Below are 26107 nucleotides of genomic sequence, written 5' to 3'. Positions count from 1 at the left end.
GCACGGCTGGGGTTGAGCACAAACCCTTCATGGTCAGGGGGACTCGGGGATTTTGGCTCCCTGTGGAAAACTCCGTAGCATTTTCCTGCCTTCACTGCAGCTCGCAGGGGCTGTGAGCAGGAGAGCGGAGATCCCGGTCCCCTCTTCCCCCGGGATGTGGGCACTGATGCTACGAACACAACTGCTGCAGCCTCTGGTTTTGTTCCAGGCTGCTCGGTACCCTTGTCCTCAGCCTGCAGCACCTGATGACATCCGGGAGGCTGATCCTTCGGGAAGCCCTTGTTGACAGGAACCAGAGGGTCACTGGTGTAAGTCCTCTGTGGGCCACTGGCGATAGGGAAGGCTTTGAGTGAAACCTGCTGTGATGCTTCCCAGGTAGATCTGGGGCTCAGGGGGAATCCATGGTGCTGCTTTGAGCCCTGGAGTGCTGTGCATTTGTGCTTCTCTGCACAGCGATGCAGCTGCTTGGTACCCATCAAGTGGTTCAAGGAGCATCGAGAAGTGCATGGGATGGGCTGAGGGCCTGAATGAACACAGGGAGGCTCAGTGAACCCCCCCCATTCTGGGTGATGGACACAGGAGGGGGTATTCCATCTGCTGAGGTGGCTGGATCGGTGGGTTTGTGTCAGTGCCCTTTTCTGTTTGCAGATCTACATCGAGTTGGATTTGCGCTACCAGCCTCCAGATGGCTCAGCTGGGACCTGGGTTGAAGAGGACTTTGTCTATCAGATGAAAGACAGGTAGAGAAATCCTAGTAGGAACAAATACCCAGGTAGCTTGTCCAGCTGCCTTTGTCCATGGCAGCCTTTGGGATGCAGTCCAGCCTCATTTAGTCTCCACCTTGGGCAGGCTGATGCATCTCTGCTCTGCAGCAAGGGAGTAGAGGTCTTGGAAAGCAAATACCTTGTATTCACAAGTGACTGCAGCAGCCCACAGTACCCAGCCTTCCTGGCTGATGGGAGTGAGACTTTGTGGTTGCAAAGGTGCAGAGAGCGTGGCCTGGGACTGCATCAACCCTGGTGGTACCCAAAGCCAGAGGAGATGCAGGTGTCTGGGGGCACAGGGTGACAGGCAGCTGCAGGGGATGCCTGAGCAGTGTCACTGCTGGAGTGCCAGAGGTGAAGCAGTGGGCACATTGCATCGACAGTGGAAAAGCATCACTTGGGAGGATGCTGTTGTCCTTGCCAGGAGCCAAGCAGGAGCATGGCGGTGGCACTGTTACTAAATGCATCCCCGAACAGCCACAGCACACTTGTTTTTTCAGCAAAACACCTCTTTTCTTACAGTTCAGAGCTAATCATCCGCAATCCTGCATTCGAGGAGCTGGAGTAAGTAGCCCCCATGTACCAGCTCTCCTTTTGGGGTGCAGGGAAGTGCACTAACCCCTTATCGGGGCTCACAACGTGCTGAGTGATGTGGTGGGGGTTTGCAGGGCAGCCGAGGGGCCGAGAGGCAATGAACTGGACAGGAGAGCTGCTGCACTGGGCAGGAAGCTGGCGAAGGGCCTGGAGACAGATGAGGAAGAGGAAGAGGAGGAAGAAGATTTCTACGATGCATCCGAGATGGAGGTCTCGGGCATTGTCTTCAGCCCCGTAAGGAGGTATCTGTGGTGTGCTCTGCTCGCCTGCCCCTGGGGTGGGAAGCGCCAGCTCCTGCAGGAATCCTGCATCTCTTGGCATTCTGCCTCTGCAAAACAGTGATCTTCGGTCACCAATGGTGCCAAACAGGGGCTGTTGGGGTTTGCCTGTCCCCAGGGCGAGGGGTTGTTATTTGCCAGGGTTTCTGCAGTTTCCCTTGGTGGGACCTTGCTCAGGTCCCTGTGGATGCAGACCTGCTCACACGGGCTGTTCTTCTGTGCAGCCGCTCCAGACTTTGCTCCGCACGGGACCTCTTTGCCACCCCAACCCCGCAGAGCTTCCAGGTACGGCAGCGCTGGGTGCGCGTCCCTGCTTCTGGGGGTCTACAGGAGAAGGGAATCGGCCTGGTGGCCACGTGTGCCACTGCTAAATACAGCCTGAGCACAGCTTAGGGGAGCACCCAGGCAGGGCTGAGGCCCCTAGGGATGTGTGGGCTGTGGCTGGGGTGCAGGGATGCTGCAGGGGGCTTCTTGGAGATGTGGAGGCTGGCATGAAGCTGTGGTTCTGGCCAATGCTCTGACATCAGGCTGATCTGAGCCCACTGTGAAGTATGGAAACGGAGCTCAGTACCGTTATTGGCCCTTGCAGAGCTCAGGGGAGGTGGATTTAAATCCTTCCCTGCTTCTAAGTGAACATGGACTCGCATTTGCATCTCCTGCTTTCCAGAGCTGGGTCCTACGGACCAGGCAGGAAGCTTTTGTGAGGATGGAATTTCCTACCATCCCTTCCTTGAAGCTATTATTCCTCAGCTTAACAGCTGTCTAATTGCTTGTACTGAGAGCAAACGTGAGAACACTTCTCCCATATCTTAGACTTGCAATCAGTTGCAGCAAATGAAACAGCCACATTTCAGTCTTTCCAATGGTGTCCTTGTCAGTAGGATTCAAAGTATTGCACTGCCCTGCACACTTGTGTTAGGGCTATTGCTGAAACAAGCTCAGATGGAGCTGGAAATAGGGACAGTGTTGATCTGAAGGTTTTCTCCCATGTTTTCTCAGGTTGGGATTAATATCATTGAAGCCCAGAAGCTGGTGGGGGTGAACATTAACCCCTTTGTGGTAGTCAGGGTTGGAGAGGAGAAGAGGCACACAGCGACGCAGAAGTCAACAAACTGCCCCTTCTACAATGAAGTATGTGACAGAGGCTCTGTCCTTGCCCTGCTGGCGTCCCATGTCCTTGCAGGGGATGCTCTCAGGCAGTGGCACTTGTGGGTCCATGGTGGCAGCCCAGACTGAAGGGGTTTTTCTCTTCTCTTCCAGTATTTTTTGTTTGAATTCCATGAGCCAAGAGACATTTTATTCCACAGACTCATAGAGATCTCGGTAAGGATGTGCTCCTCTTCATCCTTCATCTGTAACCAGTACAGCCCAACGCTATTGCACGTTGACGCTGGGAGTGATGGGCAAGGTGCTCAGGAGGGTCTGTGCTGCCTGCAGGTTTTTCATTCCAAGGCAATTCCATTCCTGGGAAGGTGCATCGGGACGTTCAAGATGGATGTGATGACGGTGTACAGCCAGCCAGGTAGGATGGACTGCATGGAGCACCATCTGGCACTGATGGGTCCTCTGGCTCTGCTGCGCCTGCACAGGGCTCCCTGTGTCAAGCACTCGGCTCCCACGAGGAGCAGCCCTTACTTCTCCTCCTGGCTCTCTGGGTGCTGGGGGTGCCTCCTGCACCTTCAGAGGCAGGCTCAGGGCAGCCTTTGTGCTGCTGTGCGCTTGCAGCCCAGAAAGCAACCGTATCCTGGGCTGCATCAAAAGGAGCGTGAGCAGCAGGTCCAAGGAGGTGATCCTGCCCCTCTGCTCTGCTCTCGTGAGACCTCACCTGGAGCATCGTGTGCAGCTCTGGTGTCCTCAACAGAAAAAGGACATGGAACTGTTGGAACAAGTCCAGAGGAGGCCACAAGGATGGTCAGGGGCTGGAGCACCTCCTGTATGGAGACAGGCTGAGAAAGTTGGGGCTGTTCAGCCTGGAGAAGAGAAGGCTGCGTGGAGACCTCATAGCAGCCTTCCAGTATCTGAAGGGGGCCTATAGGGATGCTGGGGATGGACTCTTCGTTAGGGACTGTAGTGACAGGACAAGGGGTAATGGGTTAAAACTTAAACAGGGGAAGTTTAGATTGGATCTAAGGAGGAAATTCTTTCCTGTGAGGGTGGTGAGGCACTGGAACGGGTGCCCAGGGAGGTTGTGAATGCTCCATCTCTGGCAGTGTTCAAGGCCAGGTTGGACGAGGCCTTGGGTGATATGGTTTAGAGTGAGGTGTCCCTGCCCATGGCAGGGGGGTTGGAACTGGATGATCTTAAGGTCCTTTCCAACCCAAACTATTCTATGGTTTGGGATGTGAAGCAGTCGCCTGGGCTCTCCATGGGGATCTCCTTCCCTCCCCTCCCAGACCACAGGTTCTTCCAGAAGTGGGCAGTTATCAGTGACCCCACGGACACCCGGGCAGGCGTGAAGGGCTTTGTGAAGTGCAACATCTCCGTCACTGCACGTGGGGATGTGGTGAGCTCCCTTCCCACCTCCTCCAGCAGCCGGGATGAGGACATTGAGAGGTAGGTGCAGCACGGTTTTGCCTCATTATTCCCTGTTTCAATGGGGACAGAGGCAGGGAAGGAAGCGTGTGGTGGAGCAGGATCCAAGCCTCCTGCCAGTCAGGGCCTTTCCCAGCGCTGTTTCCTGGGCTCCAGCACAGATCCAGAGCATGAATTTGTCTTTCAGGAACCTGCTGCTGCCCAAGAGAGTCCCTGCAGAGAGACCCTGGGCCAGGGTCTGCATCAAGCTCTACCGTGCCGAGGGCCTGCCCAGCATGAGCGCGGGCATCATGGGGGGGTTCTCCAAGATCATAGGGGAGAAAAAGGTCTTCATCGACCCCTATGTGCAGGTCTTGTTCTGTGGGCAGCAGGTGAGTCTGATGGGGGGGCTGCATGGGGCCGATCCTCCCTTGGCTGTGCAGCACCATGCGTTAGGCTCAGTCTGCCAGGAGCCTCCATGGGACACAGCAATCCCAGTGGAGATGGCTGGGAGAGAGCCCAAGTCCTGCTGCCTTGGGCAGTGGCCTGAGCCGTGTGGTCGTGGATGTGTGGTTCTTATGGGACTCATGTCCCTGCAGAGGGGGACAGACCCAGCCCTGGGCACAGCCACTGGAGGAGCAAGCGGAGAGTTCATACCCCAAAACATAGGGGCTAATAAATCCCAGAGCATACAATAAATCCTCTGTGGCAAGCTGGGCTCAGCATGACTCCCCTGGGAGAGTTTACTGAGCTAATGGCCCTCTCCTTGCACCCAGGGCCAGGGTTGCTGGTCCTGTGATGTCTGTTGAGATGAGAATCAGTGCAGGGCTTTGGGACAGCCCTCCTTGGTGGAGCACAGGGAGCACTTGTTGGGATGGGGGCAGGAGCAGCGACAGTGCCACATCCAGGGCCGTGCTGGTGCTGTCTGCAGGAGTGATGGGACATGCCATTCCCACAGAGGCTCCGAGGCATCCCTTGCTCTGGCTGAGGCTCTGCGGCTTTCACACCTTCTCCTTCCCAGGGGGAAACGTCGGTGGAGACCAGCACCACCGAGCCTGAGTGGAACGAGCAGATCAGCTTCATTGAGATGTTCCCACCTCTGGCCAGGAAGATAAAAGTCCAGGTGCTGGATGATGCCAACGTTGGCGACGTGGCCATTGCAACCCACTACATTGACCTGCAGCAGATCTCGGACCCTGGCAGGAACGGTGAGGCTTTGGGGACATGTTGGGCAGCCCCATGCCATCCCCCTCTGCTCAGCCCCATGCCATCCCCTCTGCTCAGCCCCATGCCATCCCCCTCTGCTCAGCCCCATGCCATCCCCCTCTGCTCGGCCCCATGCCATCCCCCTCTGCTCGGCCCCATGCCATCCCCCTCTGCTCAGCCCCATGCCATCACTCTCTGCTCAGCCCCATGCCATCCCCCTCTGCTCAGCCCCATGCCATCCCCTCTGCTCAGCCCCATGCCATCCCCCTCTGCTCAGCCCCATGCCATCCCCCTCTGCTCGGCCCCATGCCATCCCCCTCTGCTCGGCCCCATGCCATCCCCCTCTGCTCAGCCCCATGCCATCACTCTCTGCTCAGCCCCATGCCATCCCCCTCTGCTCGGCCCCATGCCATCATTACTCTCTGCTCTGCCCCATGCCATCACTCTGTTCAGCCATGGCGGTGTCTGGAGGTTGGGATGCAGGAAAGGCTGGAGCACATTCATATCCCCATGCCCTGTGATGTATTCTTGTGGGGAGGTCACTGTGCATCAGCCCCTGTGGTGCAGTTATCCCCTGTCCCTGTCGCTGCAGGCTTTAACCCCACATTCGGCCCAGCCTGGGTGAACCTGTACGGCTCCCCCCAGAACTCAGCCCTGCGGGACACCCACAGGGACCTCAACGAGGGCATGGGCGAGGGCATCTCCTACCGGGGACGCCTTCTCATGGCCATCACGGTGGAGATCTTCAGCAGCCCCAGCGTGGCGGAGAGGAAGCTTGGGGACAAGGTGAAAGGTGCCCTGAGCAAGCTGAAGCTGAAGAAGAAGAGTAAGAAATCCAAGGAGAAAGCCAAAGAACTGATGCAGCTGCGGGCAGAGGAGGAGCTGGAGGGCTCTCATGAGGTGGAGCAGCCCGAGGAGGTCACTGTGGAGGTGGAAGAGCTTCACCCGCTCCCTGGGGTGAGTCCTGCAGTGCTGGCACTGGGATCACTTGCTGGTGCAGCAGTGCTGGAGCAAACCCAGCCTGCCCAGGGCTGGGCCATGCAGGGCGCTCCCAGGGCTGAGGCCAGACCCACAGTGAGGCTTGGAGCATCCCCATGGAAGGGCTCCCACATGGGTGTTATTCCCAGGGCACAGCTGCCTTAGAGCATGAGCTTGTTCTCCTCTGGAGCCAGCGAGCTCTTAGCTGGCCCTGGGTCTCCACTTGGCCTGGGAAGGCGGGGGGATACAGTTGTGTTGATAGAGCAGCCATCCCTTAGCCTACGGATCTGCTCAGCGGCTTCACACAAGCATCAGTCAGAGCCATGGCTCTGCACCAGCCCCCAGGGATACCCAGGAAAGCTTCCTGCTGGTCACTGTGCCCTCAGCAGCATCCCACTGGTATCCCTGGTGCTCTCCCAGTTCCTGCTGAGGCACTGGTTTGGCACACGGGGCTCTCAGGCTGGTTTCTGTCTCCTTGCTCAGAACGCGCTGGGGAGGAAGGAGGAATTCCTTCTCTTTGCTGCCTTCTTTGAAGCCACTATGATGGACTCCTCTCTCTGCTCAAAGCCTGTCAGCTTCGAGGTCTCTATAGGTGGGTATTCCCCAGGGACCTCTATGGGAAGCTATGGGAACAGCCCAAGTTAGCCCTGCGGTCCTGAGGTGCCAGCCTCCAAAACAGGAACGTGGGAAGGAGGGAGGGTGAGGTCAGGGAGTGCCTTGATTACCTTAGAAGTCCGGATGCTCTCCTATGGGATTGGAGGTTTGCAGTGTTTGTATGAAGTGCCTGTGTGGGGAGAAGAGTTGAAGCGCTCCTGGGAAGTGGGGGTGAGAAGTAGAAGGGTTTGGGAGAAGGAAGGGAAGCAGAGGAGGGTAGGATCAGCTGGAGTGCTGGGGTTGGCTGTGTGGTGTTAGAGGCTGTGACAGTGGCTGATGGGGACTCCATAGCAGGAGAGCAGGTCCAAGCCCTCGCCTACTGATCTGGGTGGGTGGAGATGCTTGATGCTGAGAGGTCTCCCTGGGTGACTGGTGCTGACCCGTGTAGGGGTGTAGGCGACAGCATCTGGAGGAGCTGCTGGAACTGGAAGGTACGCACAAGGACTCCTTTGCTATTGCCCAGCTCAGACCTCCTGGTTATCCACTGATGCTCTGGTGCTTGGGTGCTGCTGAATGGCTGGTTCCAATAGCAGTGCATGGCCACGTGCTTCTCTCGGCAGGATGACTGCCCTCTGATTCTGTGAGCTAGCAGACTTGTCTAACAGTGATCCCACTCACCTGGTCAATGCTTGGCTTCAAGGGAACTACGGCAAAGCTGAAGAGATTGAGACCAAAGCACGGAGAAAAGTGGGAAAGGGAGAAGAAGAAAAGCAGCCTTTGCTGGACTCTGGTTCAGAGGCTGAGCTGGATGTTGAAGTCCTGACCCCAGCTTCAGCAGCACTGAACAAGTCAGTGACAAAGAGCCAGAGAGCAGAGCCCATGGAGTATGATAGGTGAGCCTTTGTCCTCCTTTCCCACCTTCCCTGTCCTGCCTCAGCTTCCCAGGTTGGTTATTGCAGATGTTGAGAGGTCTGCTCCGCAATGCCAGTGCTGTGCAGTCTTTTTCCTCTTTGCAAACCCTCAGCTTGCCATTGCCCATTATCCCCACAGGCTTTTTGCTGTCTGCTTGATGTGTGCAGGTGGCCAAGGACAGGGTCCCAGGGAAACTGTGACCCATCAACAGCAGCAGCCCCTTTTCTGTTTAACAGGCAGCATTTCAAGGGCTTGCTTCCAGTGAGGAGGAAGGAGAGGAGTGCTCTGGCACACGCTGTCCTATGCTGGGCAGGCAAGACCCATACACAAACTCTTCTGATGATGTTTGCTCTGGGGATGCTGCCTGGTTTGTCCCACAGGCCTGGCAATGTCTTGGTGTTTGCATTATGATCCCTGTGCCTCCTACTACTCAGTGCCATGGCAGCAAGAAGGCCCTGCAGCATCCCGTGCTCCCATCAGCTTCATTCCACTGGGCACACACTGCTCCCTGCTAGCAGCCCTGTGCACTAGTTTGGGATGGCAAAGGGCACATCCAGGAGCTTGCATCCATGTCTGTGGTGCAGGGCCCAGAAAACCCAGTTCTCTATAGGGAAACCAGAGCAGAGACCCTGCTCCCTGTGCTGTGATGTGGTGTGTGACAGCAGCATAACCCCCTGTGCCTGCTGCCCTCAGGTCATACAGCTGCCTGCCCATGACGCAGGAGAAGCCCTGCGTGCACGTCTGGAGCTACTGGGAGGATCACACTTGGAGGCTCTGCGTTTCCAACTGGATTGTGAAGCTGGCCGAGCGCCTGGTAGCGTGTGCAGGGTGCCTGTGGCACCGGGGCTGCTTTCCTTGGGGCACATGGGGGTGCTCCGTGGGGTGTTTGCCATCAGCATCCTCGCTCCCCGCTCCGTGCCAGCCTGTGGCTCTCGCAGGGCTCAGTCCCACCTTCCCTCTGCCCGTGCTGCTCTATGGTGGCTCCTGGAGGTGTGGATGACACAATGTCCGTGACAGAAAGCTCTTCTGATGCCAGGGCTGAGCTGCGTGTGCAGGGGAGATGCTGCTGCAAGCAGACTCAGTCTTGCGCTCTAATCAGTGGGTGCAGTCTCTTCCCAGGGCCTCATCTTTCCCTTTTGGGCTTAGAAATCTTCCCCTGTGCTTCAGTGGCTGCTCAGGGACCGAGACATGAGGTTCTCTAACAGCCAGTGTTAAGGTCATCCCCAGGCTTCAAAGAGAAGCAATGACCTGCAGCACTCTCAACCCCCAGCCCCGCAGAAGGGCACAAGACGTTCATGCCAAGTGCATCCTTGCAATGTCTCACTCTGACCCCGCAGCAGGGCTCGGGCTCCCTCAATGTTGTGCTTTCCCCACAGGAGCAGGGGCTGGAAGAGGTGGAGAAGCTCCTGAGAAGGCCAAAGGCTAAAGCAGAAGAGCGGCTCCGAGGGGTGCTGGAGGAGTTTGTAGCAGGATGCAGGTTAGAATGGCCCTGATCCCTGAGGTTTCTTGGTTTAGGTTAGGAGCTCGCATCCCATTCTGCCTGGGCAGAGGGAGCCTCAGGTCCTGGGCAGCCCCTTTTCTGAATAGAAAGCTTGCAGATGTGAGTGCATTGCGGAGAGGGCGGCTTCTGGTGCGTTTGGATCAGTACCAGGGATTTGGAGCTTGTGGCCCTGCTGTGTGAGCTGTGCTCTGCCTCCTGGGTGCAGGGCATGCAGAGCCTGTGCTGCTGCTCTCGTTGCAGGCAGTATTCCCTCGGTGCAGAGAGAAAAACAATGGCACATCCAAACAACCTGGACAGATGTCGGATGAAATTCCTGATGCGCAACATCGTAAGTGGCAGGATGTGGGTGGTGGGAACCTGTGATCCCTGCTCTTGGGGATGCTTCCAATGGACTGGCAAAGATCAAGGCTCAGAAGGAAACCTGGGGCTAAGATTGATGGTGTCAGTCATAGGCATCTCCTGCTTCTGCTCAGAGCAATGCAGCTTCCAGCACAGGGAGCAGAGGCAGAGACTGGTCACGGATGCCTCCACTTTTATATAGATGCTGGGCCTTGATGCCATCCATCCTGCCCTGTGGGACACGTGTGGCTGGGCACATGCATGATGCTGCCCAGTAAGTTGCTGGAGGCCTTTTGCTGCAGGCTATTCCTGCAGGCACTTTAGGGGGAGCTCACTGAGACCCACTGCCCCTGGAAACTCAGCCCATATGGGCTGGGTACCTATCCAGACAACCTGCAACAGCCGTCCATCTGCCTGCCCCAGAGAAGGCACCATCCAGAGGCTCATAATCCTGCAGACAAGGCCAGCTGTCTGAATGGGAGCACAGTCACGTATCCTCCACCACAGCACAGCTGTGGTCATAGTCCCCAGCAGACTTTGAAAGGCTGACCAAAATGTAATGACAGCAGCAGGAAGCAAAACGTAGGCACATCTGGGTCCCAACTCCTTTCTGTCTGTCTCCCCACACATCATCAGCTGAGCTATGGTGAAGGTCCCCTGCTAAGACTCTGAAAGGAAGAACCAGCCCAAGAGATGAGTTTTCTGGCCTTGCCAGTCCATACAGAATTCCTTCTGGATTTCATTGTTGGTTTTGGTTCATTACAAAGCCTTTTCTCAGATGCCTACACTGTCAACTAATGGACATGAAAGCCCAGGCCCATCTTCCAGTTTTATCCATCCCATATCTCTGTGGCCCCAAATTGCTTCTTGTGCGAAGCCTCCCCCAGGTACCCTCTGGAGCTTTAAAACCACCTTTCAGCTTCTGAAATGTTTATGCCTTACACATACGAGCCACGGTGGAGGTGAGGCTGTGATGGAGAGGGATGGATGCGACCAGCACACCCAGCTCATGGCATCCGGTGCTGTGCTCCCTGTGCAGATCCTGTGTGCGAAGCAGGGGCTCCGGGTGAAGCGGCGGCTGGCTCGAGCCAACGTTAAGGAGAAGGTGAAGGAGACAAGGAGGATCCTGGCAAAGCTGCGCTTCATGGCTAAAGAGGTACAGCTGCCCCAGGGCACCCCGTTTCCGAGCAGGAGAGGGAGCAGGCGCTTCCTGCCATCCACTGGGAATGCTGCTGGCTCTGCGGAGCCAGCCCTGCACATACACTGCACACTTTTAGCCTTGGTGGTCTTGGTTTGGGTCAGTTATCAGTAGAGGTGAAAGCGAGGTGGAGAAGAGAACATGGGTTAGAGTTTGAAAGAAGGGATTGCTTCCATCTGTGTGTCTGCTTCAGTCCTGCTCTAGCCTGAACTGCAGCGTTACACTGGGCACTCGTTGCTGGATGCCAGCTAATGCGGTTTCTTCCCATGGACCAGCACTTGGGCTTCTGTTGAGGTGTGGGGTAGGATGCCACTTGTCCAGCCTCATGAGGGGTCCCTCTGCCCAGCATGGCGTGGGGTTGAGTGCATCACAGATTGCTCCCAGAAACCTGCGGGCTGGTTTTGGCTGGGATGGAGTTAGTTTCCTTCACAGTGGCTGGTATGAGGGTGGTGTTTCTGGATTCATGCTGGAAGCAGTGTTGATAACACAGGAATGTTTTCCTTAGTGTTGTGCAGTGCTTGCATAGATCAAGGCCTTTTGTGCTTTTACCCCACTTGCAAGTGGGCTGGGGGTGCACAGGAGATTGGGAGGGGGCATAGCCAGGACAGTGACCCCAGCTGATCCAAGGGACATCCCAGACCACATAGCATCGTGCTCAACATATAAAGCTGGGGAGGAAGTAAGGAGTGGGGAGACATTCGCTTTCAGTGTCAGTGGAGGGAGCACAAGGAATGTGACATTCCTCTTTCCTCCCTCCAGCCCCAGTGCACCCTTCCCGATGTACTCGTCTGGATGCTCAGCAACAGCAAGCGTGTGGCATACGCAAGAATTCCTGCACAGAACATCCTGTACTCCGTGGTGGAAGAGGAGAAAGGCAAGGACTGTGCAAAGATCCAGACTGTCTTTATGAAGGTAGGGCTTATACCAAAGCAGCGTGCTCTTGCTTGCTTTGTGCCGCTTCTCCATCCTTGCTTCCATCCCTCCTTTGTGGAATCCTGGAGTTCACAAGGAAGCACAGCTCTTGCTCCATGACTGCCTTTTGTCTCTGTCCATGTGGTGCTGTGTTTGCTGGCTGATGTGGTCATCTTGGTCCGAAGGGCGTATGGCTGAGCTGGGAAAGCTGCTAAACCTCCTGTGCCTCCAGGTCCCCGGCTTACACACTGGTGAGGTCTTTGCCAAGCTGGAAATCTACATGTGGCTTGGGGTAACCAAATATGCGAAGAACTGTTTGTTGGAGCTGCCTGAGGAGCTCAAGTCCCTCTCTGAGAGCGGACAGGAGATTGCCCAGCTCTCGGCATGCAGCCCTCCCAGCCGGCTCAGCAGGGATGGTGAGTGCAGGTGCCCCTTTCCTATGGCTTAGCCATGAGCAGGTAGGTGAGAGATCCTGCTTCAGGCTCAGTGTCCGAGGAGCAGGACCTCATCCGTTATTTCCACATCATCTCCAAGCCTGACTGGGACAGGCAGGTCCAGTTTGCTCTTGTGAGGACACGTTCACCCAGCAGGCAGGATGGATGTTCCATAGGCGTTGATCATGCTTCCAAAGCAGTAACAGGCACAAGGTCTACCCCTTTTCTGAGGCCTGGTGGTGTCCCCATCCCCAGAAGATGCTCACAACAGATCACTGCATATTTCACATCATGTGCTTCCCTGGGGAGCCTCCTGAGCTTGTCTGGCTTGGCCAAACCTCTTGAGATGTGTTGGCCTTCTGAGAGCCGCCATGGGTGCCCCTAGAAGTGGTACCCGTTCCTTGCAGGATGTGCCCACTCCTACCCGGCTGGCCCTCTCCTTCACACAGGACTGGATTGGGGCACAGGGACCTTCTCTTTTTCTCCCCAGATTTCAGCTATTTCCAGCTGCGAGCACATCTGTACCAGGCTCGAGGGATCCTCCCCGCAGATGACAATGGCCTTTCAGATCCATTTGCAAGAGTGGTGTTTTCGACTTATTGCCAGACCACCAGGGTGAGAGCACTGAACTGCTGCTTCTGCCTCCTGGGGGGACTTGGGGACAGAAGAACCCCCATGTCCTCAGTAACATGCTGAAGGCCAGTGCCGTGGCAGCGATCCTGGAAATCCCATAATGCCAGGGCTCTGGTTGGTGTGATTCTGTTCAGGGAGCATTGACAAAGCCTGTGTGCTGTGGTCACAAAGGCTCATTGGCATGTGCTAGCTGTCCCAAGGTGCTGATCATGCTTTTACCATCTATGTCCCCTCCTGCAAGGCACCATCTGTGTGTGGCTGTGTGATGGAGGGGCTCAGTCCACTCTCTTTAGGAAGTGTATGTAATTTGTTTCTACTGGCTGTGGTACATTCAGCCCTCCTGTCTCTGTGTGCAGATGCTGGAGGAGACACTGAGCCCCATGTGGAACGAGCTCCTTCTGTTTGACCAGCTCATCATAGATGGGAAAAAGGAAGAGTTGAAAACAGAGACCCCCATTGTTATCGTCAACCTCTTCAGCCACAACAGCTTTGTGAGTACGGCCACGCTGCCCTCCTGATGGACTTTGCAGGCCAGGGGAGGCAGATTGGGGTTGGAGCACAGGGCAGGACGAGAAGTGGAGACCTGGGTGCATTCAGCCTGGAGAAGATGAAGCAAAAGCAGTGCCTTACTGCTGCCTACAGCTGCCTGATGGGAGCGGGTACAAAGGTGGAGACTTTTAGAGGTACCCAGGGACAGGCAAGGAACACAGGTTGGAACCAGAGAAAAATGCAACTGGATGTAAGGAAGCAGCCTTCACCCAGAGGGAGTTCAAACACTGGGTCTGGAGCCCAGAGGGGTTGTGGGATCCTTGGAGACATTAACACTCTGGTTGGAGGACACTGAGCAACCTGATCTAGCTTTGATGTCCTCTGGTGCATGGCAAAGCCTTTTGGCCAGTCCTGCACGGAGACAGACTGGGAGTTGAGAGGACCTGCTGCAGGCACATCTGGTCTGCTCCTGGCTTTGGATGGAGCAGAGGAAACCAAAGCAGAGGCTGGCAAGGGTGGATGAGTGGTCTTGTGCTGTCCTGGACTGGCTGGAATCACTGGTGCTCTTTGAGGAGGTGAGATGATGCAGGGATGCTTTGACCCATTCCCCCTCCTCCTGCAGGGATCTCCTGAGTTCCTCGGCCAGGCCTTTGCGGTCCCGCAGGTGAAGCTGGTGGATGAGCCCTACACCAAACCTGCCCTGCAGTTCTTTGACTTCTACAAGGGCACCAAAGCAGCAGGGGAGCTCATTGCCACCTTTGAGCTCATTGAGCTGGATTACAGCGGCTATTTGGAGGTAACAGGCTTGTAGAAAGCTGCTCCTGGTTGTGGAACCCACCAGAGGATCCCCTGTTGAAAGCTACATCTGGATTTTGGAGGGACAGAGCCTGTGAACACAGACCGAGAGGGGAGGGAGAAGGGGCATGGCATGGAGTAGAGATGGCTTTCATTACTTGAAAGTGATGGGAATCCCCTGTATCCATCTGTTCAGCCAGCAGTGCCCGAGGACGTGGAGCCCAAGGAGCCCGAGTACCTGGGAGACCCCCGCGATGGCCGGTTCATCATCCCCGAGGGCATCCGCCCGGTGCTGAAGGAGTTCCGCATAGAGGTGCGCCGCCGTCCAGCAGGATGGGATCCCCCTTGGGGCTCAGATGTGCCTGTGAGGCCGGAGCAGATGGGAAACTGAGGTGTTCGACAGGAGGAAGAAGCAATCCCGGTGTCATTGTGTGCTGGGTTGGAGCGTGGCCTCATGCCCCTCTTTGTCTTGTGCTTCAGATCCTCTTCTGGGGCCTGCGGGACCTGAAGCGGGTGAACTTGTTCGAGGTGGATCAGCCCCAGGTGATCATTGAATGTGCTGGCAAGAAGGTGGAGTCCGAGGTGATCGTGGCCTACAAAGAGAACCCCAACTTCACCGAGCTGGTCAAGTACATGGACGTGGTGAGTGGCAGGGCACACGTGGCCGCTTTGCACCCATGCACTGCCTGTCTGCATGGGGCAAGGTCACAGCAGGGGAGCTGCCCCTGGGGCTTTGCTCTCCTGTGGCCACAGGGTTCAGCTGCAGATGAAACCTTTCTGAAACCGCCCACCAAAAGCATTTGAGCATCACTTGTCACTGCAAGGCTTTGCTCCTGGGGCAGAGCTGCAAGGCACCATCAGACCTTTGCATGAGTGGCAGGGCTGCCATGGGTACTGCCCTTGCTCCTTCAAACCCCAGTCTGCAGGTTCTTTTTGGGGGTTCTTCTGCAGGAGCTCCCAGAGCAGGTTTACCTGCACCCTCCCCTCAGCATCTTTGTGGTGGAAAAGCGAGCGTTTGGGCGCACGGTGATGGTGGGTACCCACGTTGTGTCCAATGTGATGAAGTTCTCTCCCAGAGAGCTGGAGGAGGAACCAGAAGATGTGCCCAAAGGTGAGCTGCTTGGTGAGGCTTCCATTGAGGGAGCTTCCATTCCTTGCTAGCCAGGCAGCAAAGCCCTCTCTGAGAGCCATAGGATGCCTAGCAAACACACAGCATGGGACAGGTTGGGGTTGGAGACAGGTTATGGTCCTGGTCTGTAGTACTTGGCTCCAGACTGGTGCTTGGGAAACGGCAGCAGCCCAGTGAGGGAATGCTGTGTAAGGGCTGGCATCCCAACCTGGGGATGGCAAAGGGCAGTCTGCAGACTGTTTCCTCCAAAGTTAGCTTAACACTTGCCTCCCCACACCACCAGCAGGACTTCACCTGTGGATGTGGCACCTTCTTGGGGTCTCTTTCCCAGCCACTGCTTGCATTACATTTGTAGCAAGTGGAAGAGGGTGAATGGCTCATAAAGATGTCTTAGTCCAGCAGGACGTTCAGATGGGGAGGGTACCAGGCAGTGACTTATTCCTATGGAAAGTTTGTGTCTAGAATCAGAGATGTTTGGCCTGGGGAGGGTTATTGCATTGACTTGGTTCAACCTTCAGTAGCCAGGCTGCAGAGCTGTCTCCAGTGAAGCCTCTATCAGGCTTTAGGGAGCTGGTCCATTAGGATTAAAAGGTTTATGCTTCTCTCACATCACTGGGTCGAGGTCTGTTCATTGGGCAATGGATTCCCTAAATAGCTCAGTGATAATAACAGCAGAGCCCCTGATCTGGAAGTGTGTAAATAAATACAGCACAAAGGGGAAGAGGCGAAGGGTTGAGGGGTCGGTGGTTATTCCTGAGTGGGGAAGGAGTAGCTCATGTCTGTGGTAGTCAGCAACAAGCGTGTCCATGGTGGTGGCTGCTCTCAGCACTGCACTGGGGTTGCCAATGGTTATCCAGGGTCTGCTATCAAAAGCTTTAAAAGCAATCCCACACCAGTGGGGTAAAAGGGAGAGGTTCCCTGTGGAATAACACCTGACCAGAAGGGAGGGAGCAGGGGGCGGAAATAAACCCATGCAAACGTGGAATTCTCTTCATTTCAGCTCAGAAAGTCTCATCCCAGCGTCTCCTCTCTCAGACTGTGGTGAATATTGACCCCGGTCCCAGCACTCACCCGCTCAGCCTCATGAAGGTGAGTGATGTGGTGGGGCCAGCACAACCTGGACTCTGGAAACAAAGCGGTTTGGAAAGCCAGACCGAAGACTACACACAAAGAGAGTTCAGAGCTGGGTTTCAAGCACTGTGGTTTGCTCTGGTCCTGTTCATCAGCACTGCTGCGGGTCTGGAGGCAGGCACAGGGAGCAGAGATGTGATTCCTTGTGCCTTTGCTTCTACAGCAAAGCACAGACCCAGAGCTGCAGGTAGCTTTGCATCTCATGTGCTCTGCCTGAAAGCTGAGGCCGAGGCTCCCAGGGCACACGGGTGAATGGAATGGGTGTCCTGGGTTGCTGCCTCCCTCTGAACCCTTTTCTCTGGTCTTTGAAGGCTCCTTTGAAGAAAATTCCTATCAATAAGCTTGGAAAGAAGGAGGAAGAATACGAAGAGGAGAAACCAGAGCTGGAGGAGCTGGATTGGTGGTCCAAGTACTACGAGTCCCTGAAGGAGCTGTATAACCAGGTAGTGTTTCAGGAGAGCTGCCTTGCTAAGGATGCGCTATGGGTCTGCCCAGTTTTCCTTCCTTGCCCCGTGTCCCTTAAATAGCAAACAGAAAAGCCAGCAGGAGGATCTGGGGGGAAGAAACTGTCCTTAAGGCACTCCCTGGATACCCTCCTGCAGCGATGCTGATGTTAAATGACCTCAGGTTAGGTGCTACTGACCCTGCTGGCAGGAAAGCATTGACAGGGTCCTGTGCTTGGGTGGGGAAGCCTTTGCTGGCAGGGATGTGGGGTGACTCTATGTGTGTGAGTGTGTGTGTTTCAGACACGCAGTGATGAGGAAGATGCTGACAATGATGACCTGAATGATGCAGGTGAGTTCTCTGGCAATACCCAGTGCTTCTGTGGGGAGTGACAGGGCTGAAACCATCCCAGAGGGTGCTGGCCTCGTGGGAATGGGGTCTGAACAGGCAACAGCTTTGCAACATTCAGCAGAAACGGTGCAAACAGCAGCACAGAGACTGGAAACGTTGGCAGGGATTGGGAAATGCTGTTTCAAGCCAAAAACACCAAAACTGCCTCAGAAAATGATGGAAAATGGCGTTGAAGCAACAGCCTTCAGAGCAAGCAAAAACCTGCAGTAAAACCAGCTGCAAGAGTGTGGGATTGTGAGGGAAGAGCAGAATCTGTGCCACCCATCCAGCCATGCCCTGTGGGAATCTGAGATCCCATAAGGATGCTCGTTACACACAGTGATAGCATCAGTTACCCTGACACAGGCCAAAGCCCTGGGTGGAAGCAAAAGCTGATGCTGGGGTGATTTCATGGATGGATACTTGAGATGATGGGAAAGATCAGAGCATTTTTTATTGCTGTTTCTAGATGGAGGAAATCTAAATGCATCCTCCATTGACATGGAAGCGGAAGATGAGGCAGTGATTGAAGCTGAACCTGCTCGACCCAAGAGGAAGCTCATTGCCACCCTTCAGGTGCTTATGGGGGGGACAGACCCAGCCCTTTGCCTGTGTCCTTGTCACCTCCCTGGTGAGCACCAGCTGAAGTGCTTGAAGCAGGGGAAGGATGGTCTTTCTGGCTCCCTCCCCTTGAAGATGGCAGGAGAAGCCCTCAGATGACTTTCTGTTTGTTTCAGATCTACAGCTCTGAGCTGGAAAACGAGTTTGATCATTTTGAAGACTGGCTGTGTATTTTCCCCCTCCATCGTGGCAAGGCCAACGAGGATGAAGATGGAAACGAGGATGAACATTTTGTAGGGAGGTACAAGGTACTGTGTCATTTGAAAGCCATTTAGGGCACCCTGCATTAAGAGCCTGCCACCACCAGCAGAGCCTTGTTTGCTCAAGGTGCCATGTGGCCATGGTGTGGCAGGGCCATTTACTGTTGTGGTCCTTTGGTAACTGATAAATGCACCTGATGTAGATGTTTTAGCTCTTGCAAGGAGAAAGCACAAACATAAAGGACTCTTGTGGGGCCTCTGGGTATGTTCAGTGTATGAATAACAACCAGTGAGCTTCCCTGGTTTTCAACTCAGTAAAACTTGGTTAAAAGAGGCAGCATCCTCACACCCAGGAGCTCTTGAGTACTGAAATATCAACGGCAGAAGCTGATTTAAGGTGGTCCTTAGAAAACCTCTGGTGCCCCCTGCCTTGTGCAGTCCAAAGTGCCTAGAGACGTTCAGGTCTGGCATTGGCAGTGCTCTGACAGCCCGCAGCTTAACTTGCAACAGGGACTGTGCCTTTGGAAAGGGCTGTCCCCATAGGCACTGGGTGCCTGTGGTCTGCATGGGGCAATGGCTCTGGTTTTCCAGTCGGTGCGTGAAGCTGGTCTTGCTGGCTCAAGTCCCAGCTAAGATGGGACCCAATGGCTGTGTCTAGCTGTTACTGACGGTGTCTTTCCTGCAGGGCTCCTTCTACGTCTACCCCACCGCGGAAGCCGGTGCTGAGCCCAAGGTCTCCCAGGGTGTCCCAAGGAACAGACCCATCAAGGTTCTTGTACGGGTTTACATTGTGAAGGTAAGAACCTGGTGGTGGTGGTGGCGGTGATGCTCGGAGCTCTGTCCCTCCATGGGGACCTCCTGCTGTTCTCTGCTCGCTGCCTATGAGCAGTGGCACTTGTGACAAGCTCGATGCTGGCTTGAAGGCCAGCGGGAGGCAGCTGCATCTTGTCCATGGGGAGCCTTCCATGCTTTGTAGCTTCAGTAGGTACGAGCGTTCCCATGGGCATTTCTTGGCTCCTCTCCTTTGCCTCAAGACTATGAGCAAGAAGATGGAGAGATGGGTGGCTTGTTGAGTGGGATTTGTGTTGGAACAAGCGCTGGTTTCACTGCTGGGGGGCCCTGACAGTGAGCTCGTGCAGCCTGCTCTCTGCAGTCAGTGCATGACAGTTCCTCTTGTGTATTCCAGGCTACTAACCTGTCTCCAGCCGACCCCAATGGCAAGGCAGATCCCTATGTGGTGGTGACTGTGGGGCAGGAGCAGAAGGACACAAAGGAGCGATACATCCCAAAGCAGCTCAACCCCGTGTTTGGAGAGTACGCAGGAAGTTCCCCTCCAGCAGGTTTAATGGGAATAGTGCAAATGTGGGGCTCAGGCTGTGCTCCAGCATGTGCCCCTTTTCCTTCCTGCTGGGAATCTTGTGCTCTAACACAAAGGACCCAGGCATGTCTCTTGCCACTGGCTAACAGAGGAGCCATCAGTGTGTTGGGTTAAGATGGGAACGTTCCTAAGGGCTTGATTTAACAGACAGAGCAGCAAGCCAAGGAGCAACAGAGCACTGGAGAGCTTTTCCAAGCTCTATCCAGGGGCATTCTGGAAAAGCAGCTCCTTTGTTTGCATGTGCACACTGAAAACTGCTGCACTGGGATGTTCGCACACTGAATTATGGAGGAGCAGACTCAGGTCTTGGAGCTGTCAGAAACAGTTCTTAGATGAATGGGACAACCAAAGCAGAGGGTGGGCTTCATTCCCATCCTCTTTGCTAATTGCACTCTCCCTGCCTGCTTCTATCCAGAGTGGTGGAGCTGACGGTGTCGTTTCCCATGGAATCAGAGCTCACTGTGGCAATATTCGACCATGACTTGGTTGGATCTGATGATCTGATTGGGGAGACCAAGATCGACCTGGAGAACCGCTTCTACAGCAAGCACAGGGCCAACTGCGGCGTGGCTTCTCAGTACGACACGTAGGTACCAGTGCGACACGTAGGTACCAGTGCGACACGTAGGTACCAGTGGGATGCCCTGGGGCTGTGAGATGTGCTCTTCTCATCGACCATGCAGCAGAACAGCTCCAGTTCTGCAGGACAGAGCTTGCACCTGGTTTGCTTTGAGCCGATGCCCCACAGATTCACAAGTTACTGGGTACCTCCATCTCCCTTAGACCTCTCTCCGCTTCCTGTGATAGCTCTAAACCACTGCAGACCTGTGGTTTTCCCAGTGCAAGTCTGAGCAGGGATCCTGTGCTGGAGGGCAGGCAGGGGCTCTGCAGCCTGCGATAAGAACCCGTTGTGTCTAAGCTGAAGGTGTTCTCAGTGTCCTTCCTTCCATGCAGAACCGGCTACAACGCCTGGCGCGATGCTTTCAAACCCACACAGATCCTGGACAGTTTATGCAAGAAGAACTCGCTCCCTGCGGCAGAGTACAGGCGGGAGGAGGTCAAAGTGGACAAGAAGATATTCAAGGTCCCTCCAGAGGCGTTTCCTGAAGGTACAGAGGGTTGGGAGGACAAAGGCTGCTCCCTTATACTGCTGCCTGTGCTGGGTGGGGAGAGGTCTGGCAACCCAGGAAGCATCCTCAGTGCCCTGGGTTCAGTGGGTGATGGTGTTGCACTGGGGGAAGATGCAGGCTGTTAGGTCCCAAAGTGGATGGAGCAAAGTAAACTCACTTGCATGGCAGTGATATGCACTTGATGCTTATTCTGGTGGCCTCCAGAAGCCCTTTCCCCCCTTTCTCAGGTCAGTGGGTAGCTGGGAGGTGCTGTCCTGGTGTTCCTGAGAGCTGGCTCTGGTTCGGACGTGGCTGCAGTCAGTGCCCCATGAACCTCTGCTGTGCTCGGGGCCAGCTTGGGGTGGTTTCAGTCTCAGCCTGCTCTCCAAAGGGCAGATGCTCTTCATAAACCCAGGGGTGGGTTGGTCATTTTGTCCTCACATGGGGGTCCCTGCAGGATTTTGGTCTTAAACTTCACCCTCAGCTCCTGCTCCTCCCTGTGTTGTTCTCCTGGGGAGGTGCTTGTTTGCCTGGTCCGTTCCCTTGTGCCTGTGACCAATGTCCTGACATGGCTTTTGCTGGCCAGAGCTCTTCACCTCCTACCCGGCTGTGTCCTGATGCAGAGGCCTCTGTGAGGAGCAAGAGAGGAGCAGCGGATGAGAACTCCGCCGTGGATGATGAGCACAAGGCTCTGTACGTCCTGCAGCACTGGGAAGAGATGCCAGGATACGGATACAAGCTGGTACCAGAGCACGTGGAGATCCGGTCCCTCTACAACCCTGAGAACCCCGGGCTTGTGCAGGTGAGGGGTTTCCTTGCCCAGCATAGACATTGCTCTGGGAAGGCCCTTTGGGGCAGCTGGTTCCCATGGTGTGAATCCCATGTGCTGCTCCTTCCTGGGTGGGCAACTGGAGCTGTGTCTGTGGAGGCTGTCCCTGCTATGAAGTGAGCACTGTTTGCCCTGGGTGTCCTTTGCTCTGACCTCTCAGGGTGCTTCTCAACACCCTTTCCTCAAGGCAGCTCTGTCCATCAATGTGGTACCAGTGCTGGTGCCCAGAGTCCGATGAGGTGTTGTGTGGGGGTCAAACCTGCTCTGCCTCCCCATCCCTGCCATCATGCACCATGGTGGGTGGTGGCGTCCTTGCCTGCTCCTGCCTCCTACTGTGCGTTGTCTCTATCGCTGCTGCTTTGCTTCCCTGTAATTTCTGGCAGTGTGAACCCTTTCCCCATCCCTGTGAACCCCACTCCCCCGTCCCTGAGGCACTGGGGATGGACAGAGCCAAGCGGTGGGGCTGGCGGGAGCTTCCCTTGCAGGACCAAGCCCTTGCTCCTCGGAGGGCTGTGGGTTGAAGCCTCCGTGCTCCCTCCCCTCCCAGGGCTCCTTGCACATGTGGATTGACATGTTCCCCAACGATGTCCCTGCCCCACCGCCCGTCAACATCCAGCCACGGCTGCCTGTCAGGTAACACACATGGGATGGGGCTGGGGGCCTGCGGGAGGGATGTGCCATGGAGCCCTGCACGGAGCCTGGTGTGCAGCTCCTCTGCTCCAGCTCTGCCACGGGGCCGTCTCTTGGGTGCATCAGCTTGGGACATCAGAGCTTCGGCTCACGAGTGTTTGGGAAGGGCAGGGTTAATCCCCCTAAGGCTGAAAATGAAGGTGGTAGAAGTCCAGGTCGGAGCTCTTCATCTGGCTCTGTTTTGGCTCCAGTTTGGACCCAGGCATCCTTTGGGTTGCTGGAGAAGTGAAGCCGAAGGAGGAGATGTGCTGTTTGCAGTGATGTAATGGGGCTGTTGAGATGGAAGGGCAGATCCTTCTCAGGGTGCATGGGAAAGGATGGACACAAATTGCAGCGGGGAACATTCCAACTGGATAGAGGGAAACACTTTCCCAATGAGAGTGAAGCTACCCTAGGATAGGGATGTAGCGACCCGGGGAGGTGCTGGGACATCCCTCCTTGCAGATATTCAGAGCTCATGCAGACACAGCCCTAAGCAATCTGATTTACCATGAAATTAGAGCAGAGCCTGCAGAGGTCCCTTCCTGCCTAAGCCTTCCTGTGGCCAAGCGGGGCTGGTTGGGTTTCCCTAGGGATTTACTTATCAAGAGCTGCCTGTTGTGACTGTGGGTGTTTGTGCCGCGCGTTGTAGCCCTTAGGAGGGTCTGTGCATGGCAGCAGCCTGCTGGGCTCTGTTTGGCCAGACCAGGTCCCAGCACTACAGGTGGGCTTGCCCTGCCCTCCCAGCATGTCTCACCCCCCCCTGTGTCCTCCCCACAGCTACGAGCTGCGTGTGATCATCTGGAACACAGACGACGTGATCCTGGACGATGTCAACCCCATAACGGGAGAGCCCTCCAGTGACATCTACGTGAAGAGGTCCGATGGGAGATGGGGAGGCCAGACCCCGGCTCCTGCCCTGCACCCTCACTGCTTGCTCTGATCCTCACCATGCGGTGCCCTGTTCCATCCCCCTGCTGAACCCCCAGAAGTGTTGGTCTGGTTTGGTGCTTTCCTGCACCCCCTCCATCCTCTGCTCAGCCTTTGGCTCTGGCTGACAGGGGTAAGAGATAACCGTGTTCCTCCTGCAGCTGGATAAAGGGTCTCGACCACGACAAGCAGGAGACCGATGTTCACTTCAACTCCTTGACTGGGGAGGGCAATTTCAACTGGAGGTTCATCTTCCGCTTTAACTACCTCCCGACCGAGAAGGAGATCACCTACAAGAAGAAGGATTCTCTCTTCTCGCTGGAGGAATCGGAGTTTCGGGAACCGGCTGTTCTGGTCCTCCAGGTCTGGGATTACGACAGGATTTCAGCCAATGACTTCCTAGGTATGGTGTGACCTGTCCCTCACCTTGCTGGGCTAGTACCGTGCTTCCCTGGGGCTCAGCTCTCTGGGACAGGGACACCAGGAGCATCAGCTCAAGCTCAGCAGCCACCCGGGGTGGTTTTTCACATGTGAGATGTAGGCAGAGCCTGGAGATGCCCCTCTGAGGTTGGGTGCTTGTCCCAGGGCCTTGGAGCCCCTCTTCAGGGCTCCTTCCAAGGATAGGGATGGAGGGGAATGAACTGGGGCTGCTTCAGATGTGAGACAGACCTGAAACCTTGAAGAAGCTTCCCAGATTTAAAGCTTTGATTGACATTTGCAGGAACAAGTGGAGAAAAGGAGCTTGGACACGTGAGGAGAGCAGGGTAGATGTGGTAAAGGAGGGAAAATAACCCGTTGGACCCTGTGCAAACCAAACTGGCCAGAGATGAGACAAGACCCGTGGCTTTTTCTGCTTCTTAGTCTCTAACTTTTGGGCTGGTCCTTTGTTATGCTGAGCTTCATGTTCTCCACCTGTAGATGTGCAGGATGCTGCCAGATCACTGCAGCAGCTGGCACCTACTCCTGGTGGTGGGAAGATGGCTGGGACAGAAAGCCACATCATGGGTGGGGGTTTCACCACGAGCTCTCCTCTTCACTGTGCCTGCAGGGTCCATCGAGCTGAAGCTGCATGACATGGTGCGGGCAGCCAAGAGCTCGGAGCATTGCACCATCAAGATGGCCAAGGATAACGCAACCCCGCGCTTCTCCATCTTCCGGAACAAGCGCATGAGGGGCTGGTGGCCCTTCATCAAGCTCAAAGATCAAGAGGACGAGGAGAGGGAGGAGAGGGAGAAGAAGCAGAAGAAGAAGAAGAAGAAGTGGAGCAGCTCGGTCAAACCAGAGGACTTGGAGTTCACAGACCCCAGCGGGAACAAGTACCTGCTGACGGTAAGGTGGGATGTTGGCACGGGTGAGTAGAGAGGTGGTCTTGACAGGGCAGCCTTGGTCCTGCAACCTCCGTTGCATGCACAGTACCAACAGAGTAAGGTAGCACAGGACTTTGTGCAGCAGTGGAGACTTGCCCCATCTGCTGCGAATCCAGCCCCTCATCTGCCCACGAGTGCATGCAGCAGCATGCAGGGATTGATCTATGTCATTCTGGGCTTCCCACACACCAGTGCTCAGTGCAGGGAGCAAAGCAAGAGCACATGGCTCCACATCCAGCAGGCAGGACAGAAGCCAAAGCTTGTCTCAGGTGCCAGCTGTCCCAGGACAGACTCCCTACTGATGGCCCTGCTCGTGGACCACTGTTTGTGATCAGTGCTGGTGGGGGAGGCTGCAGGAAACCCAGGTGTCAGGCAGTGTGTTACAGTGCAGTGCCTTGGCTGCAACCCAGGCCACAGTTTCTGCTGGCTGTGAAGTCTGAGGCACTGTAGCTGATGCCTGGAGAACAGGGTAATGGAACTGGGAGGGAACAAACCCAGTCCTGGCAGGGATGCGCACCATCTGTGGCTCAGATTTGTTCTCCCTGCAGGGTAAGGTGGAAGCCGAGTTCCAGCTGCTGACCCTGGAGGAGGCTGAGAAGAGTCCTGTTGGTTTGGGCCGGAAAGAGCCTGAACCCCTGGAAAAGCCCAAGTGAGCACCTCTGTTATCCCCGTTAACAGGGATGGAGAGGGCTGCATCTTCAGCAGCTGGTTGCATGGGGACGGAGCTGAGGGCAATCAGTGGGGACCTGGGCAATGGAGGCTGCAGAACTGGGACCGCAGCATCTGGGGCCGGGCTGTGCTCAGTGAGGTTCTCAAGGCAGCGATGCCATAAAGCTGCTTGTACAGAAAAGGCAGCTCTGGTTTAGCCATGTGAACGTCCCCGTTGGCCACAGGGATGTAGAACAGTGCTTGTGGGGCTTGCCTGAGCCCAGTACCCTGTTGTATCCAGCACTTTCACATGCACTGTACTTAATGCAGCCCTTAGGGTGATCCTGCTTGGAAGCAGCAGTAACAGCTGGTGCCCCATGAGGGCGATGTACTGCCCTGGGGGTTGAGCTTGTGCTTATCTATTCTTCCTGTTCCATTCCAGCCGACCAAAAACCTCTTTCAACTGGTTTGTGAATCCTATGAAGACCTTTGTGTTCTTTATCTGGAAGCGGTACAAGAAGTACATCATTGTGCTGCTGATTGTTGCTCTTCTGACCATCTTCCTGGTTCTTTTGATCTACACCATGCCTGGATACATTAGCGAGAAGATCATCAATGGATAGATGCTCTTCAGCCCAGGACTACTCAAATACAAGGGTGATTACTGCAGGAATTGAGGCTGGACCAGCAAGTTTAAGGAATCCTGCAGGTGCAGAGGCAACCGTCAGAGTGACAGACCTGCAGAAGTGGCCTCTCTTTGGGGAGCACTGTTATATGATATCACTGTTATGTGATATGATGCTGCAGGCACTCCTCGCTGATCCCCCTTCACCTTTCCTACCAGACAGCACAGCACTGAGACATTGGCATGGGGTCATTTGCATGAATCCAGATTGTGGTGTTGGGCTGATGCAAATTAAATGAGGTTTATTTCCAGCACGGTCTCTGGTGCCCCAGCCTTGCTCTCTTCAGCACAGACAAGCCCTGATGTGATCCGATCGCAAGAGGAGGTAGGTGCTTCACCCTGAGGGATGATGCTCAGGGGGACTGTGGCATTTCCAGTTAGATTAACTGACAACGGGGTTTTATAGTGAAGGTGGCTGCATGAGTGGATGGGGAATAGG

The 26107-nt window shown here is 55.4% G+C and overlaps 1 protein-coding gene across 1 annotated transcript in view; it reads left to right on the top strand.

The window, feature by feature from the left end:
* LOC133216688 (fer-1-like protein 4) overlaps positions 1–25757 on the top strand; it is a 28349-nt gene extending 2592 nt beyond the window's left edge. Inside the window, exons 4-45 of the mRNA XM_061361635.1 lie at positions 209–308; positions 649–740; positions 1287–1328; positions 1433–1600; positions 1861–1921; positions 2636–2767; positions 2897–2959; positions 3074–3158; positions 4030–4189; positions 4356–4539; positions 5169–5355; positions 5946–6310; positions 6815–6923; positions 7626–7818; positions 8531–8651; positions 9214–9314; positions 9579–9666; positions 10717–10833; positions 11635–11787; positions 12020–12203; positions 12712–12836; positions 13211–13345; positions 13966–14139; positions 14335–14451; positions 14619–14780; positions 15090–15249; positions 16268–16356; positions 16710–16841; positions 17145–17193; positions 17702–17808; positions 17970–18101; positions 18739–18849; positions 19240–19367; positions 19847–20017; positions 20386–20540; positions 21164–21342; positions 21917–22002; positions 22819–22917; positions 23130–23371; positions 24017–24297; positions 24884–24984; positions 25426–25757. Coding sequence (XP_061217619.1) covers positions 209–308; positions 649–740; positions 1287–1328; positions 1433–1600; positions 1861–1921; positions 2636–2767; positions 2897–2959; positions 3074–3158; positions 4030–4189; positions 4356–4539; positions 5169–5355; positions 5946–6310; positions 6815–6923; positions 7626–7818; positions 8531–8651; positions 9214–9314; positions 9579–9666; positions 10717–10833; positions 11635–11787; positions 12020–12203; positions 12712–12836; positions 13211–13345; positions 13966–14139; positions 14335–14451; positions 14619–14780; positions 15090–15249; positions 16268–16356; positions 16710–16841; positions 17145–17193; positions 17702–17808; positions 17970–18101; positions 18739–18849; positions 19240–19367; positions 19847–20017; positions 20386–20540; positions 21164–21342; positions 21917–22002; positions 22819–22917; positions 23130–23371; positions 24017–24297; positions 24884–24984; positions 25426–25606 — 5821 coding nt within the window. The 3' untranslated portion in view covers positions 25607–25757. The remainder of the gene's footprint in view (positions 1–208; positions 309–648; positions 741–1286; positions 1329–1432; positions 1601–1860; positions 1922–2635; positions 2768–2896; positions 2960–3073; positions 3159–4029; positions 4190–4355; positions 4540–5168; positions 5356–5945; positions 6311–6814; positions 6924–7625; positions 7819–8530; positions 8652–9213; positions 9315–9578; positions 9667–10716; positions 10834–11634; positions 11788–12019; positions 12204–12711; positions 12837–13210; positions 13346–13965; positions 14140–14334; positions 14452–14618; positions 14781–15089; positions 15250–16267; positions 16357–16709; positions 16842–17144; positions 17194–17701; positions 17809–17969; positions 18102–18738; positions 18850–19239; positions 19368–19846; positions 20018–20385; positions 20541–21163; positions 21343–21916; positions 22003–22818; positions 22918–23129; positions 23372–24016; positions 24298–24883; positions 24985–25425) is intronic.
* Positions 25758–26107: the final 350 nt, after the last annotated feature.

The sequence above is a fragment of the Neopsephotus bourkii genome, unplaced genomic scaffold (genome assembly GCF_033783945.1).
Source record: "Neopsephotus bourkii isolate Nb327-2 ecotype Australia unplaced genomic scaffold, CSIRO-AGI_Nbou_v1 NB_1060, whole genome shotgun sequence".
NCBI lineage: Eukaryota > Metazoa > Chordata > Aves > Psittaciformes > Psittacidae > Neopsephotus > Neopsephotus bourkii.
This window is presented reverse-complemented; position numbering and strand designations above follow the sequence as displayed.